This window comes from Eriocheir sinensis, chromosome 44 (assembly GCF_024679095.1).
Source record: "Eriocheir sinensis breed Jianghai 21 chromosome 44, ASM2467909v1, whole genome shotgun sequence".
Classification (NCBI taxonomy): Eukaryota; Metazoa; Arthropoda; class Malacostraca; order Decapoda; family Varunidae; genus Eriocheir; species Eriocheir sinensis.
Genome location: NC_066552.1, coordinates 5,561,889 through 5,579,504, shown reverse-complemented (window position 1 = coordinate 5,579,504; position 17,616 = coordinate 5,561,889). Strand labels below are relative to the sequence as shown.

The window sequence follows — 17,616 nt, the reverse complement described above, 5'->3', positions numbered from 1 at the left end:
GCTTTTTCACATCAACACATCCTCTCCCCACGCAGCACAGCGCAACACAAGGCAACACACGGTAACACAAGGGCTAGTGCCAGTCTCATGTGCCACGTGCTCCGGCGAGGCAGCGAGGGGGCGTGTGGCCGCGAGTGTCGCCGGGCAGGTCACCAGTGCCAATGTGGGCCAGCGAGCGGCGACCTTATCTCTCCGTGTATCTGTGTGTGTGACCTCCCTCCCTCCCCGCCTCCCCGACCTCCACCGTCCCTTCTTCCACCACTCTACTCTCCCTCTCTACCCTTTCCATTCTTCCCCTCCCCTGCCTTCCACGATCTCCCTCCACCCTTCCCTTCCCTCCCTATCCCCCTCTTTCCCCTCCCTCTCTACCCCTCCCATTCCTCCCTCCTCTCCACGATCTCTCCACCCTTCCCTTCCCTCCCTAATCCCTCTTTCCCTCCCTTCCCCACCTGTACCTTCCTCCACCCCTCCACCTTCCCTTCCCTCCCATCCACAAACTACCTCCCCTCTTCCCTCCCATCCCTGTACCCCACGTTGCCCGTCCATACCCCCCAGTATCTTCTTCCACCCCACCACCGTCCCTCCCCTCCCCTCCACGATCTCCCTCCACCCTTCCTTTCACTTTCTATCCCCCTCCTTCCCCTCCTCACCTGTATACATTCTTCCACCTGTCCGTTTCTTTACCTTCCTTAACCCATTCACACTTGTACCTTCCTTCATTTGGCCAGACCTTTACTAACTTTTATTTTTACTTTCTCTTTTTTTTTTACTTTTCACCATTCTCTTTCTCACCTGTACTTTTCCTTACCTGTCCACCTTTTACCTCTATTTCTATACTTCTTTTTTTTTTCTATCCCTTTCACCCCTCCACACCTTTGCTAATTTTTTTCCCTTTTTTATTTTCGTCCAATACCTTTCTCACCTGTATTTTCCCTTACCTGTTCATACCTTTACCTTCCTCTATACCCCTTTTTTCCTCTTTCCATTCCTCCCTTCCATCCCTCCACCTCTCCTCACCTGCCCTTTCCTTCACCTCTCCACACCATCTCCTCTTCACCCCTCCTTCTCTATTACTCATTCTTGCCTGTTTCCTCCGTTTATCTTCCCTCTCACGTTTCAGTTATTTATTATTTATTTGCCTTATCTCTCCTTGCATCTACACTCTTCCCTCCTTTATTTATTTATCTCTTTTACCTCTACTTCCTCGATCAATTCTTCTTTCCTACCTGAGTTCTTCCTTCCTTTATTTCCCCTTTTTCTTCATCTTTCTTATCCCTCCTTTTCCTTCTTTCCCTTTCTCTTAATCATTCCTTTTCCCTTTCCTTTCCCTTTCCCTTCCTCTCTCTTGTCCTCCTCTCTTTCCTTCCCCTTTCCCTTCCTCTCTTTTCTCCCTCTTTCCTTTCCTTCCCTTTAACCTTTCTCTCTCTTATCCTTCCTCCTTTTCCTTCATCCCCTCCTCCCTTTCCTTTCCTTTCCCTTCCTCCCCTCCTCCCTTTCCTTTCCTTTCCCTTCCTCTCTTTTCTCCCTCTTCCCTTTCCTTCCCTTTTCCCTTCCTCTCTCTTATCCCTCCTCCCTTCCCCTCTCTCTTCCTCTTCCCCTTCCCTCCTATTCCCTTCCTCTCAATTATCCCTTGTCTCTCTCCTTCCCCTTTCCCTCTCTCTGATTAGCTTACTTTGTCTTATACCTCCTTTACTTCAACCTCTTCTCCTTCCCCTTCCTTCCCCTCTCCTTCTCTTTCTTCCCCCTACTTCACTTCCTTTCTTCTTCTTCTTCTTTCCTCCCTCTTTCCCCTGAGTAACTTTATCTCCCCTAATATCTATGACTCTTTCCTTCCCCTTCTCCTCTTCCCTTCTTCTCTCCCTCCCTCCCTCTCTCCCTCTTTCCCTCCCTTACCTGAAGATTATGTTTCCTCCCTTCCTTATCTTTCCTTGATCTATGTTTCTCCCTCCCTCCCTCCTTTCCTCCCCTTCTCCTCTTTTTCCCTCCCTTCCTCCACTCCTCATGCCAGCCTAACCGTTTCCCTCCACCCCCACCTCGTTAATCTCTCTCTCTCTCTCTCTCTCTCTCTCTCTCTCTCTCTCTCTCTCTCTCTCTCTCTCTCTCTCTCTCTCTCTGTTACGTACCTTTATTTCCATTACTACTACTAAAACAACAACAACAACAACAACAATAATAATAATAATAATAATAATAATAATAATAATAATAATAATAATAATAATAATAATAATAATAATAATATTAATCACTAGGGTACAGCTGGAGGTTTTTTTTCTTCATATTTCTGACTTTTTTTCACTGTTATTCTTTTTTTTCTTTTATTCACCTTCCTCTTTCACCATCACAAACTTCAATCACTATCACCAACACACGTTACGTCACTATAATAATTTTTTTTTTTGTCTTCCACACGAGAACAAAAAAATATCAATGCGTTTTCTCCTTGATTATTTTCTTTTTCATTATTTTTTCCTTGTCTTGTTAATCACTCACCACCACCATCACCATCACCATCACCACCACCATCACCACCACACAACACTAAATGAGCAATACAAACCACGCAACACACAGAGATGAAAGCAGAGATAAAACGAAAAGAAAGAAAGAAAGAAAGAAAGAAAGAGAAGGAAACAAACAAATAGACAAAAAACAAGAAAAAAGGAGAGAGAGAGAGAGAGAGAGAGAGAGAGAGAGAGAGAGAGAGAGAGAGAGAGAGAGAGCACGTTATATCACCGACACTAATGGTCAACTAAACGTCCACAGGTGAGCATAACGAAGACAGGTAAACAGAGGCAAGGTGAGGAGCAGGTAAACGGAACATAAGAGGTAAACAAAGGTAATTAGAACAGGGACAACGGAAGCGAAATAAAACAGGATGTAAACAGAGTAAAACAAGTAGAAAAAAAGGAGAAAACAGAAGAATAAGGTAAAAAACAGGGAAAACAGGGAAAACAGTAGAAAAAAAACATGGTAAACAGGGTAACTAGGGCAGAGAAAAACTGTAAAAACGGTAAAAAATGAAAAAAAAGGGAAAAAAGTAGAAACAGAGTAAATAATGTAGGAAAAAGAAGGAACAAAGGAAAGTAGGGAGGAACACAGTAAACACGATAAATGAGAAAATAACAAAATAGAGCAGAAAAAAGATAAAAAACAAACAAAAAAACGGTAAAAAATGCAAAAAAAACAACAACGGAAAACAAAGTAGAAACAGAGTGAATAAGGTAAGAAAAAGAAGGTACAAAGGAAAGCAGGGAATAACACAGTAAACACGATAAATGAGAGAATAACGAAATAGAGCAGAAAAAAAGGAAAAAAACTAGAAAAAAAAGAAAAAAATTAGGCAAAAAAATCAGTGTGAAGAGAACAAAGTATGAAAATTTGATAAACAAGGAAAATAGGAAAAATAATAGGGTAACAGGATAAAAACAGGTAATAATAAAAAGCTGAAAAGAGGCAGAGTAAAGAATGGCAGGGTACGAAACTTAGTAAGGGGGGAGGCGTAAAGAAGGGGGCAGGGGAGTAGGGGGAAGGGGGGAAGGGGAAGACACAGCAGTAGTAGCAGGGGAAGGGAAGCACGATATCGCAGCAGGGGCACAGCAGGGTAGGGGGGGAGGGGGGAAAAGTAGACAGGGGGACGGAGCTAAATTACCCCCCTCCCCTCTTCCCCCCTGTGGTGACTGTTTACATAATATCCACCACCACCATCACCACCACCATCATCACCACCACTATCACCTACATCACCATTTCTATCATCTTCATCACCACAGTCACCTCCACCACTACTAACATCATCACAACCTCCACCTACACTACCACCACTGTCATCACCACAACCTCCACCACCAACACTGTCACCTCCACTAACACCACTCAACACCACAACCTCCACCACCACTTGTCACTTCCAACACCATCACAACCACCACCACAATCGTCAACACCATCTTCACCACCACGACCCTCAACACCACGGCCTCCACCTCTCCACCACCGCCGCCGCCGCCGCCGCCACTGGGCTGTCACTGGCTCCACCTGACCTTCTCCACCTCCGCCTCCACCGCCCCCACCTCCACTACTGTCTCCTAAGCTCCTTTTTCCCCCTCCTCCTCCTCCTCCTCTTTTTCCCTCTCCTCCATATCCTGCGTCTTCTCCTTCTTTCCCTTCCCATTCTAACCCTCAACCTCCTCCTCCTCCTCCTCCTCCTCTTCCTCCTCCTCCTCCACATCAACTAATGGAGATATCTGCTACCACTACCACTACCACTACTACTACTACTACTACTTCTACCAACACCACTAACTCTAACCAGCTCTCTCTCCCTTTGTCTTTCGCTCACAACACAGCACAAGTTTTCGCTCGCCGGCGCATTAGTGGCAGGCGGGCACGCAGAACGAAGAATAATGGTAATAATGATGATAACAGTGGTGGTCGTGAGGCGAAGGAAGAAGAGGAGGAGGAGGAGGAAGATGATGAGGATAAGGATGATGATGATGAAAAAAAAAAACGAAATAGGATGAGAAAAAGCAGAAGAAGAAAAAGAAAAGAAGAAGAAGAAGAAGAAGAAGGGAGGAAAATCAAGAGAAAAAGGAAGAAGAAAACTGAGGAAGAGAAAGAAGAAGATGAGGAAGAACAAATAAAAGGAGAAAGAGAGGATAAAGAACGAGCAAATGCTGTATAAAAAATAATGATGAAAAAAGAAGAAAAAAATATGAGGAAGGAAGAAAAATGAAGAAAAAAATGAAAGAAAAAGAAAAGTAAAAAGATGAAGAAAAGTAAATGAAGATAATAACAACAACAACAACAACAACAACGACAACAACAATAATAATAATAATAATAATAATAATAATAATAATAATAATAATAATAATAATAATAATAATAATAATAATAATAATAATAACGATAATAACAGCCGATCATCCTTAAGTCTTTTTCTAGGTCAAGGAGCGGTGGTCAGGTTAGGTTAGGTAAGGTCAGGTCACGTGATCACAAGCGAGGCACCCGTGATTGGACCAGATCACACACACACACACACACACACACACACACACACACACACACACACTAATTACACTCACACAATATCCAAAACTGATATACATAACAATTTACTATCATTATGCAACCACCACCACCACCACCACCTTCATTACCACCCCCGCAAGCTCCTCCTCCTCCTCCTCCTCCTCCTCCTCCTTCTCTCGAGTCTTCCACCCACACACAAACACCTACATCGATTCTTAAAACATTCCTCTCGCTTATAATAATGCTGCTGCTGCTGATGATGATGATGAAAATGGTGAGTGATTTTATAAGAAGGGACCTTTATAAATCATTGAATAAGGTAATGTTTAAAGTACATAATATTTCTAATCAGGCGATATTTAACTCTATTACTACTACTACTACTACTACCACTACTACTACTACTACTACTACTACTACTACTACTACTACTAAACACTGACAAGCTTTCGTGTGGCATGTGAGGAAGACAGAAAAAAAGGAGGAGGAGGAGGAGGAGGAGGAGGAGGAAGAGTGTAAAGGAAGGGAGTTTGCATGCGAGACGCTACGAAAAATATTGACCAATCTTTAATCTTTTGACACCGGCAGTGGACGGGAAGGGGGGGGGGGAGAGAGAGAGAGAGAGAGAGAGAGAGAGAGAGAGAGAGAGAGATTTAATACGAGGTTTGATTTGATGATTCTTAGTAAATAGTTTCAATAACTCTGCTGCACTCAGTCATGAATTACGGGGAAGAGAAGAAGGGAAGGGAAGGGAAGGGAAGGAAGAAAGGAAATAAACAAGGAAGGGGAAGGAAACGAAAAGGAAGGGAAAAAGAAGCTGAAAAATGTGAAACCAAAGGGAAGAGGAAAGAAGAGGGAGGAACTTAACGGAATGAAAAGGAAGGAAAGTAATAAAAACAAACTAAAAGAAGGGAAAGGAAAAGGGAAGAGAAGAGAAAAGAACTTAATTAAAAGCCAAGGAAGGGAAGAAAAAGGAAGTAACAAAAAAAAGAATACAGAAATAAGGAAGAAAAGGAAGGGAAAGGAAAAGAAGGGAAAAAGAAAGGGATGGGAAAGAAAAGGAAAGGGATGAAACGAAAGAAATCAGAGAAAGCTTAAAGAAGAAAAAAAAAGGGAAAGGAATGAAAAGGGATGGAAAGAATCTAAGGAATTTTGGGGCCGGAGTTATTTACTTTCTACATTTATTTACTTCTTTTTTAACATATTGCAAGTTACAAGATATGGGAATGTGATCGTGTGAAAGGATGTAGCAAGGGTGGGGGGGGGGGGGTAATCTCTCTCTCTCTCTCTCTCTCTCTCTCTCTCTCTCTCTCTCTCTCTCTCTCTCTCTCTCTGTCATTATTTTTAAGAGATTCTGCGTGCGGCACGAGACATTTCCTCCTCCTCCTCCTCCTCCTCCTCCTCCTCCTCCTCCTCCTCTTTCCTCACCCCTCTCTTCCCTCTCAACTTCACTAAACAAAAAAAAAACAAAAAAAGTACAGTCTTATTATTTTCTACTTCACCTCTCCATTTTCCTTCCTTATTCCCCTCTTTCTGTTCACTTTTACCACCTTCCCTCTCCTCTCCCTTCCTCCCCTTCCTTTCCTCCCTCCTTCCTTCCTTCTTCCTCCCCTCACTCCATTGAAAAGATCGTCACACGTGGATTGAAAAGAACGTCAGGAGGAAGAGGAGGAGGAGGAGGAAGAGGAGGAAACTGAAGAAGAAGAAGAAGGAAGAAGAAAAAAAGGAAGAAGAAGAAAAGGAAGAAGAACAAGAACAAAAAACAAAAAGAAGAACGAGAAGGGAAGAGAAAAATATATGAAGAAAAGATAAAAAAAAAGGAGAATAAGAGCAAAAACAGGAGGAGGAGGAGGAGGAGGAGGAGGAGGAGGAAAGCCTCATTTAATTAATACGTTTTTTTACCTGGAAAGTTGCAGGTAAAATCCTTCCTCAGGTGATTACACAGAAAGGAGCAACATTCCCCTTGCCTTTTTTTTTCTTTGTTGTTATGACGGCTACTGTTTGCGCTTCTTGTTAGCATTTTTCTCTTTTTACCTTTTTTTTTTTTGCAAGAGAAGTCAACAATTTTCGGATTAGCATACCTTTCTTCTTGCTTATAATTAGTCGGTAACGTAAAAGCCATTCCCGTTTGATTCTTCCTTTCCTCCTTTTTTTTCAGTCCATCGCCCATCAATATCTTCTTTTCCCCTCCATCATCATTTCTTCCTCTCTTTCTTTTCTTATCTTTCCTTCCTTTTCTTCTTTTTTTTCAGTCTATCGCCCTTCAATATCTTCTTTTTTCCTTTCTTTTCTTATATTTCCTTCCTTTCCTCCTTTTTTTTTCAGTCTATCGCCCTTCAGTATCTTCTTTTCCCCTCCATTACCATTTCTTCTTCCCTTTCTTTTCTTATCTTTCCTTCCTTTTCTTCTTTTTTTCAGTCTATCGCCCTTCAATTTCTTCTTTTTTCCTTTCTTTTCTTATATTTCCTTCCTTTCCTCCTTTTTTTTTCAGTCTATCGCCCTTCAATATCTTCTTTTCCCCTCCATTACCATTTCTTCCTCCCTTTCTTTTCTTATCTTTCCTTCCTTACCCCCTTTCTCTCTTTCACTGAGACGGACCGAAAAAAGAATTATGCGCCGTAATGACATGATATCCACGACTATGTCACGGGAAATTAATACTTCCATGTGTCTTCTTGACGCTGAGGACCGTGCTCTGTTGTAATTAAGTGGTCCCCTCCCTAAACCACTTCTCTGTCCCGTCTCACTGTCCACCACCACTTACACGAATCCTAAAACTCAGACTAGCAAAATTTATATGCTGTCCATCTCGCAGCAATTATCAAAACTATGCATCACAACCCTTTTCGTCATCTCTTAGCGCCTTATAATCTTGTAACTTAATTTTAAAAGAGGAAAAATTTACTCTCCATTCCGCAGCTATTATCAAAACTATGCATCACAACTCTTTTCGTCATCTCTTAGCGCCTTATAATCTTGTAACTTAATTTTAAAAGAGGAAAAATTTACTCTCCATTCCGCAGCTATTATCAGAACTATGCAACACAGCTCATTTTGCCCAATCTTTGCGTCTTTAGAACCTTGCAACTTCTTAAAAACGAGCAAAATTCAATCCATTTCGCGGCGATCACCAGAACAATGCATCACAGGAGCTACAAATAAATGAAAATCCTGTCACATATATTTAAATAACCTCTAACTCTCGCTCTTTTTTTTTCCCGTTTAGCGTTCACCAGTTCTTTACCTAATTTCCTTTCCCCCGGCTACCGACAAAAACTAATCCTTTGTATATATTACCGGTTAATGAAAACTAATCGAATACCTTTTTAACTCGAATAATTTCCTTTTCAACTTTCGCATCGCTTTTCAATTATAAGTTTTGAAGAGACGGATGAATGCTGAGTTGCATATGGATGAATTTAATGCTAGTATTCTCAAGACATTTTCGGTTCACAATTTCCAAAGGCCACAGTGGAGATTAGCCGGGTGTTCACGCGTGTTTTCACATTCATGGTGCAGAAGCCTTGTCAAATCACCACTGAGCTAATAAACTTAACCATGGAAATACTCGTAACCTCTATAAAAGCCTTACCAAATGCTGTGCTTGGGCTCCGAAATGTTAAAGAATTTGTCTCGAAGTCGCACTAACATAACATTTTTTTACGTTTTGCTTTGTTTTCTTTGATGATCTCGCGTTGTGCTGGCATCATATATATACTATTTACCTTATTAAATTCCAGTACTTATAATATTGAGTTAAAACTGACGTCACGCCGTTTACAATACTTCTCCCTGAAACTCACCACCAGCAAGGAATCAAAGAAACGTGTAATTTTTTAGGGCCAACGATAGTAGAAAGGAGCATCACAAGCATCCTTTACCATTATAGGGATCTTTCGGTCACAATTCCTTTCTTCAATCGATAAAAAAAGACTAAATAATACACATAACAATCACTATATCTACAAAACACATCATTAACACCATACACAGTTAATCGAATCCCCTTCCTTACCTGCTTGGAGGGATCCTTATCTGCCATGACGCACCGGTGACACAAATGATAATGATGATATTGACAATGAAGGTGGTGATGATGATGACCTTACGAGAGCTAAGCACCCCTGACTCTCACTCCACCACCACCACCACTTCCACATCTCCAGCGCAAGACGGGGAGAGAAGAGGGAGAGAGGGAGAGAGAAGAGGGAGAGGGAGAGAGAGGGAAAGGTACACGTGCTCCATGGGTCACTGTCCACGTACAAACTGTCCATGTCACGCGTCGCCTCTGTAACCACGTGTAGGGGAGGGAAACAGGGAAACAGGGAGGGAGGGAGAGGAGGAGGGAGAGGGGTGAGGGGAGGCACAAGGGGAGCGAGCGAGGGGGAGAAGGAAAGAGGGGAGGTATACGGTACGAACAACGAAAGTAAGGGGAGAGAGAAAAAGAAGTGAATAAGAGAAAGGAAGGGAGAAGGAGACAGAGGTAGAGGGAGTGAGGAGTGAGCGGGGGGGGGGGAATAAAAGGAGCGAGAAAGGGAGGCAAGTAGTGGAGAGGTACGAAGAGGAGGTAAGGAGAAAAGAGAAAGAGAGGGGGGAGATAAATAGGTAGGAGAGGGAGATAGGAAGAGAAGGGAGAGGGAAAGTAGGGGGGGGGGGTTGAGAGAGAGGTAGAGGAGGGAGAGAGGGGAAATAAAGGGAGAAAGGGAGAGGGGGAGAGGGAATGAGGGGAAGAAAGGGGTAGGGTGAAGAGTGATGGGGGAGGAAAATGAGGTGGGAAATAGGGAGGGGAAGCATGAAGGAGGGAGGGATGGAGGGAGGGTGAGGATGATATGGCGCTTACACACACACACACACACACACACACACAAATTGCTTACCCTTCACGCACATCTATAGATACCAATTACTATTTTTCAACCCTATTTTTAACCAACGACAACATTTTCACATCTATCTACTTCTATACTTGTCTATTCCCCATTTCCTTCCTTTACCTTGTCTTGGCTACTTACGAACTTCATATCTCTTTTAACTTGACGTAGGAATGGAAGTGAGTTTAGGCTTAGAGAGAGAGAGAGAGAGAGAGAGAGAGAGAGAGACGGGAACAGCAGGGATCAACGCCATAGACTGAGAGGTAACAGTAGCAGCAAGATGCCTCATAACGATGCTACCCACCTTAGTGGTTTTAGCGAGGAAAACTGACCAAGAAATATGTGCACTGATAGATAGATGCACTAATGGACATGATAAAAAAATATTGGACAGAGGGAAGGGATTTACCATTTGCTTTTGTTTTTAGCTAAATAACACAATAGATAATAACTACAAGATAGAGGAAAAAAGGAGTAAGATCACTAAAACATGAAGAAGAGCAACACGAACAATAAAACTACTACTACTACTACTACTACTACTACTACTCCTACCGTACTACTACTACTATGAGGGTGTTAACTCACACTTTCCGTGTCAGAAGACTCCAGGATCACCATTCGAGTGGAATCATCCAGCGCTTTATTTTTCTTTCTTTTTTCTTTATGTACTCATCTAACTCACTTTACTGTAGGTAGATAGATAGATAGATAGACAGATAGAGATAGATAGATAAATAGATAAACAGATACAGATAAAATATTCAGATCAACTAATCTTTCATATATTTAATTCACCTTTCCTTGATGATTACAAAACAAAGAAAATCTAAGACTCAAAAGGTTATATAACTCGTTTCTATTTCTTTCCAATTCCTCAAACACACATTTTAAAAGGAGGCAAGAGGCAGAGAGTCAGAGATAGTGAGGTAGTGAGATACAGAGATAACGATTCGGTGTGCTCACTATCACGTATCTTAAGCCACTGATATCGTTCCTCTGCCTTCACCTGCCTGGATGCTGGGCGATTGATCTATTGATTGGCGGCGAGATGAAGGGCAAGAGCGAGGGAGGTAAGGAGAAAAGGGCATGGGCGGGAGAGGAGATGGGCAGTTGAAATGTTAAAGATGCGAGGACTGTGTGATGTGTTTTCTGCTTGTGATTGACTGGCTATCTGGCTGAGTGGATGGCTCACTAAATGATTGACTGACTTATTGACTGATTGAATGGCTGGCTGAATGTCTGACTGACTGGAAGAATGAATGAATGAATTAACGTATGGCTAACTGACTGAATGATTGGCTGGCTGACTGACTGACTGACTGACTGACGATGAGCCCATAAAAGAATGAATTACTGACTGCTTGACTGACTGAATGAATGAATGAATAACTGACTGAATTACTGAACAACTAACTAACTGACTGACTGAATGAATGAATGAATAACTGATAAAACAGACAAAAAATAGGAAGAATGAAAGTAAGAAAAGTTTCAGAGAGAGAGAGAGAGAGAGAGAGAGAGAGAGAGAGAGAGAGAGAGGTAAAGGGTAGGGAGGCTAAATGTCACAAAAAAAAGAGATGCTGCCTCTATTTTTATCTCTGAAAGATGAGATAATGCAGAAGGGAGAGAGAGAGCGCCAGAGAGAGAGAGAGAGAGAGAGAGAGAGAGAGAGAGAGAGGGTTAAGGAAGGACGTAAGGACAGAAGGGAGGAAAGGAAGAAAAACAAGCATCCGTGAGCCATCTAGACCATCATCACCCTTTCCTCCCTGTCTGTCTTACCCGGAGAAGGAGAGATAAGATGAAGGTGAGGGTAAGGAAAGGAGGAAATGACAGGTAATGAGTAGGTAGGAAGTGGAGAGAGGAGGAGGAGGAAGAGGAAGGTGAAGAAGAGGAAGAGGACAAGGAGGCAGACAGGTATGGCTGGACAGGTAACTCTAATCGATAACAACATGGGATTAGGGAAGTTATTGATCGGGAGAAACACACGCCACCACCAATACACACACACACACACACACACACACACACACACACACACACACACAACATACATAGCTCCTGGGACTAGATTTTTTTTCCTAGGAGTCACATAGTTCATATTCTGCCTCTTACAAATAAATTATAAAACACAATTACGGTGTTTTTGATAATAATGAGGTGAAGGATGACGGCGATGATGATGATGGTGAGGAGGAGGAGGAAAGGGTGGTGATTCAGGGTCGTAAAAACAATTAATGGCACCAAAATCGATATCTGGTACTCGTAAATACTATCACGTCGCTTTACTTTCATTTCCTAGATTCAGAGACAGACGCGTTATCATTATTATTATTATTATTATTATTATTATTATTATTATCATCGTTAATGTATATGCAATGATAAAGCCGGTTCAAGGACAGGGAAGGGACTCGTTGTGGGGGGGGGGGGGGGAGATGGAGGAGGAGGAGGGAGAGGAATGACTTGTATACCGATTGTAGGCATGACAACTGTTTCCATGGCTACCCGCGATGCTACAGCGATGCCTGTCATGATGGGGTTCGATAATATGCTTCGATAAATAATAATAATAATAATAATAATAATAATAATAATAATAATAATAATAATAATAATAATAATAATGATAATAGCGTTACTCATAAAAGTTGGAAATATGCATGAAACGACGAACTACTTAGAGGAATTCAGATCACGACGTAAGATGACCTAAAAATCTCCCTCACATGATGCACGAATGAATGCCCCCACTGAGAGAGAGAGAGAGAGAGAGAGAGGCAAAAGGAGACACCCCACACCCCGCCAACTAATGCCATAACACTCACATTCCCAACCCTAAAACGACCACCAACCAGCCACCATAACCAAACGACCATATCCTACACCCCTATCCCTCTCTCTTCTTCGCCCGCCCTCCCGCACCACAGGATTCAAGGGCAAAAGGCCATCAGACACAGACGGGTGCTATGGAAGATACATTCAAGTCATGCATCCAGCGACTGACTGCATTAACACATCTTCCTTGGCCCTTGCGCGCGCACTTCAGACCTCGTGAGGGGCAAAAAGATGCATAAACAATCAAGAGTGTAAGATGAGTCACTACCGTTCTCGATGCCAATGCTAGACGTGTATTTGAGAACCATAGCCAAGTATATTCTCAATCGTTTTGAGGCTTACGTATTTGATAAGGCTTTCGTAGAGGTTCTGGGTACTGTCATGGGCAGTTTTATGTGTTGTGATAGTTTGTCAAGGATTTTCTGCACCATGAATGTGAAAACTCTCATTAGAAGTCGACTGATCTCCTTTGAGCCCTTTGAAAATATTTGTTGTCTGAGGATACGGGCCTAAGAAAAGGGTATACCACTTCGATCACCCAGAAAAAGAACGTTACTCCAGGAAAGTTATAAAGTTCACGCTAAACTATGATGACAATTTATATAGTACGCTTAAAAACACGCGTTATTCTATCATGTGAGTCTTCTTTCTGTTAGGTAAATGAGCAAGGGGACGAATATATACTAAATAAACCATTGCAACATATTAGGTATTGTGTTTGCTTCGCCCTCTACTATATATTTTCCTTACGTTACTGTCATTGTCTTTTATTTTTTCATATGCACGTCTGTTCACCAAGGAGACTGTATGGGTCTTAGTATTTTTTTTCTCCTTGATGCACTTCCATGAATAATAGAAAGAGAATGAAGAATGAAAAGAAGAAGAAGAAGAAGAAGAAGAAGAAGAAGAAGAAAGAAGAAAACAAAGGCCCATATTGCATCTAAGGAGGCGACACTCGTAAAAAAAAAAAAGGAATCGTAAATATTTTTAAGAGGCTCACGAGGGGAGGACGCGAGAAACGGAAATCCTGAGACGTTACAACTTTCACTAACCTTCACGCCTCTTCCACCTCAATTTCATCCTTAACCCCACCCATTTCAACACCAAACGAAGCACACAGAACCATACACCTTAATTCCATGTATAGCCAACGTTGCCTGCTTCGTCGTGGCCTTGAAAATAGGAGAAAAAAAAATAAAGTTTACTCCTTGGGGGACGCTGGAGGCCACATTGGACCGATCAGCTGAGGACGTAAACAAACCCCTCCCATGCCTTCCCTCGCCCCATGCCGCCCTTCCCCGCCTTAATATACCTCCCCCATAGTGCCAGACGCTTCACTACATGCTTATAATGGTGGAGGATAGGGTAAGTGAGTTAATAGGAGCGTAAATACCTGGGAAATTTCGCTGAGTTCCTCGAGAGGCATCGCAACACACACACATTGTTTAGGTTTAAGCGCCACTGGGGGTCCGTTTTCTTCCCTTTGGTTTTCTCTCGGGCCGCGTTTAGACGGAAGCTCTTCTAGTAATTGGGATCTCCCCCCCTTGTCCTCTCCTACAGTCCAGCCAAGGCCTACGAGAGGTTGGTCCAACTCCACCGGATTTGATCAACAAGATATTTTAAACAGACTGAATTGCAAGCATTATCAATCCGTTTTCTCTCGGGCAGCATTTAGACGGAGGCTCCTCTAGTATTTAGGTTAGGTTAGGTTAGGTTAGGGCAACATTTAGATGGAGACTCCTCTTGTATTCATGATCTCCCCTTGTCCTCTCCTACAGTCCGTGGATTTGATCAACAAGATATTTTAAACAGACTGAATTGTAAGCATTATCAAACCGTTTTCTCTCGGGCAGCATCTAGACGGAGGTTCTTCTAATATTTATGATCTCCCCTTATCCTGTCCTACAATCGATGGCAATCCCCGCGGATTTGATCAACAAGATATTATAAACAGACTGAATTGTAAGCATTATCAATCCGTTTTCTCTAGTACATTAAGACGGAGGATCTGTTAATATTTATGCCTCTCGATCACTGCAGTCCCACGTCCTATACTAATTTGATCAGGAAAATAAATAAACCCGATCTGAATTGTATATACTTCTTATTCCTAAATCTTTCCATACGGATCCACTCATGCACATAAGGGAAATAAGAGAAGTAAGTAGTTATTAATGGTGTATACTTGTGCCTTTGTCAATCCCTCTCTTCATATCAAATGAAAAATAATAAAGCAGATGCAGTCATATTTATTAAAAAAGATAATTACTTTAGCACAACAAAGTGATGTGATGGGCAGAGTGATATAATTAATAGATGCTAACGTCTTACAAAATAATGAATGAATAAACAAAACTTCGAACTCAAAACCCTACCTGAGTGCTACAGAGACATTCACCGTGCAACTAAACTGACTTTGAAGGATAACTTAGCAGCGTCTATTTAAAAAAAAAGTAAAGGAGAACAATGGTGGTCACATAACCTCCATGTAATAAAAGTAACAATTCAATGGAGGCATCAAGAGTCCCGCCTCAAAAGCAACAACTGGATGCAACAGGTGTTAGGGAAACCACGGTCCGACAGGGTACCAAAGGAAACACGCCCAGACTTTCGGGGCTTACACACCCACATTTGACAAGGCTTTCATTGAGGTTGCGGGTATTTCCATGGCAGTAGTTTCATGAGCTCATTGTGATCGTTTAACAAGGCTCCTGCACCGTGAACGAGAAAAACACTCATGAGAACACGACTAATCTTCTTTGTGGCCTTGAGAAATCGTGGTTGTGAGAGCCGAAAGCGTCTGAGAATACGAGCCTAGAAGTAACCTTGGTTGAAGCCGCCATGGTTGAAACCCCCATGGTTAAAGCCGCCCTGGTTGAAGCCGCCCTGGTTGAAGCCGCCATGTTGGTTGAAGGATTGCTGCGGTGTGGTGCAGCAGTAGTACTGTCTGGTGTATGAGCTGCGGCACCAGTAGCGGCAGCCTCCGAAGTTTCCAGTGGGGTAGGAGTTGTGGAAGACGCCCCCCCAGCCGGAAGCGATGTTCGGGTAGTACTGAGCGTTGTATCCCTGTGCTGCAGACATGGTAGCCATCACCGCCACCAGCAGGAGGCAGGCTAGGAGCAATGGGCGGGCCATTTTGAGGGGCTGAAATAAGTGAAATCTCCAGTCAGCAAATCTTTGCGTCCCTTCCTTCACTATGCGGTGCTCTATTTGACGCAAACTGGATGCATTGAGACCACTGAACCGAAATGCATGTCAACAGCAGCTTACCTTTGCTAGTTAACCCAGGTGCCTATATAACTTACTTTCTATATATAATTAAAATATGGTTTCCACACACACACACACACACACACACACACACACACACACACACACACAGCACGTCCGGTACCTACCTTTTCAACTGCAGGTAGAAGACTAAGTGGATCAGGTAGTCTGACTCTCCCTTTTATAGGCGTCTTCCTCCTTGTCCTTTCCTCCTAGCCAGTTTTTTCACAGTCCTCCTCCAGCGACTTTTAGAGGTTGTGATACCAAAGTTTTTTTCTGTGATTCTTTTTTTTTTATTGAGTGGTTTAAAACAAATGGCAGGTGACTCATTTCTACCTGAGTTCGGTGGTTTATCCAGGTGTTTACGCCTGGAAGAATGACAAAGGTGGTTAGCCCTGATGTGGTGGTTAACCCTGATGTATTGAGGCGTAGTTCCTAGCCACATCTATGACAAAAAGCTAAAGGTAGAGATGGAGTGCGGCGAATGGAACTCCCTGCTTATGTAACACCGATCTTGTGTGTGGTGAACTCCTGATTGATTGATAGTTTATTGTTGCAGGTAGACAACAAGGGAGAAGGGAGGAACATGTCATCCCAACCCCCAGGCAGGACAGAGTGTGATTATACAACTATTAATACATGTGTAGGTAGCACCACGAAATTAAAAAGATACAATGGTAGGAAGGAAAGCACAACAAGGGAGGGGGCGGTACCTCCCCCTGGACAATAAGACAATAAAATGTGGGGACGGAGAACATTGCCCAAGCACTAGATGGGAATGAATACAGAGATAGAGTAATACTAGTCCTTAAAGTAAAATACTGCAGAGATCACAGCCTTGTATAGCACGGCAGTAGTTCAGGCGGCCACACACGGCATCACCACCTTGGTGCAAACTGGGGGTGTTCTTTGAGGATAGCAGGGAGGACATCATGGTTCAGGAGCCAACAAATTGTCTGGGGCAGGTCAAGGCAGTCCCGTGGCTTAAACTTAGCAATGAGAGGGCATTCCATGACATAGTGATGTAAGACGCAGATCACCATGGAAAAAAAAAAAATAATAAAAGTCATCTCCCTTCAAACGTATTAAAAGATAATGACTAAGCCATGTAGATGATTTTTTTTTGTTTTTGTTTTTGTTTCGATTGAGAATATCTAGCGTTTAAAAATGAAAAGGTAATATTGCTTCACACGAAAATATTGTAAAAGTGCATGGAATATTTTAGAGGATGCTGTATACAGTAGTAGTAGTAGTAGTGGTAGTTTTTGTAGTAAAGGAAGCAGCTCAAGGGCAAATATATATAAAAACAAAGACCGCTAGCGCAGCTCCTATAAAAGAAAGAAAAGAGTGGACAAAAGAAAGGTCAATTTCGTACGGCGTAGTAGTAGTAGTAGTAGTAGTAGTAGTAGTTGTAGTAGTAGTATAGTAGTTGTTGTTGTTGTTGTTGTTGGTGGTGGTGGTGATGATGATGAAGCGGATAGAGCCAGCCAGTCTCCGCCACGCCCAAAGTCTCATTAACGTTGGTCTCATAGTACCCACGGCGCCCCACCTCCACCTGGCAACCTACAAAACGAGTTCAAAATGACCCTGAGTGATCCTCCCA

The 17,616-nt window shown here is 42.6% G+C and overlaps 1 protein-coding gene and 1 long non-coding RNA gene across 5 annotated transcripts in view; both read right to left on the bottom strand.

The window, feature by feature from the left end:
- The window catches only part of LOC126980346 (rootletin-like), a 130,623-nt gene extending 116,341 nt beyond the window's left edge, over positions 1-14,282 (bottom strand). The window contains exon 1 of one of the 4 annotated variants that reach the window (XM_050830108.1): positions 14,137-14,282. In XM_050830108.1, coding sequence (XP_050686065.1) covers positions 14,137-14,169 — 33 coding nt within the window. In that variant the 5' untranslated portion in view covers positions 14,170-14,282. Of the gene's footprint in view, positions 1-60; positions 133-9,049; positions 9,092-10,493; positions 10,583-14,136 lie in introns of those variants that run through there. The other 3 variants (XM_050830109.1, XM_050830110.1, XM_050830103.1) reach the window with 3 other exon arrangements.
- Positions 14,283-14,908: 626 nt separating this feature from the next.
- On the bottom strand, positions 14,909-17,403 carry LOC126980345 (uncharacterized). Its single transcript, XR_007733134.1, has 3 exons — positions 17,389-17,403; positions 16,142-16,381; positions 14,909-15,887 (listed from the first exon to the last, which is right to left on the bottom strand). It is a non-coding gene; the product is annotated as an uncharacterized LOC126980345 (long non-coding RNA).
- Between the last annotated feature and the right edge of the window lie 213 nt (positions 17,404-17,616).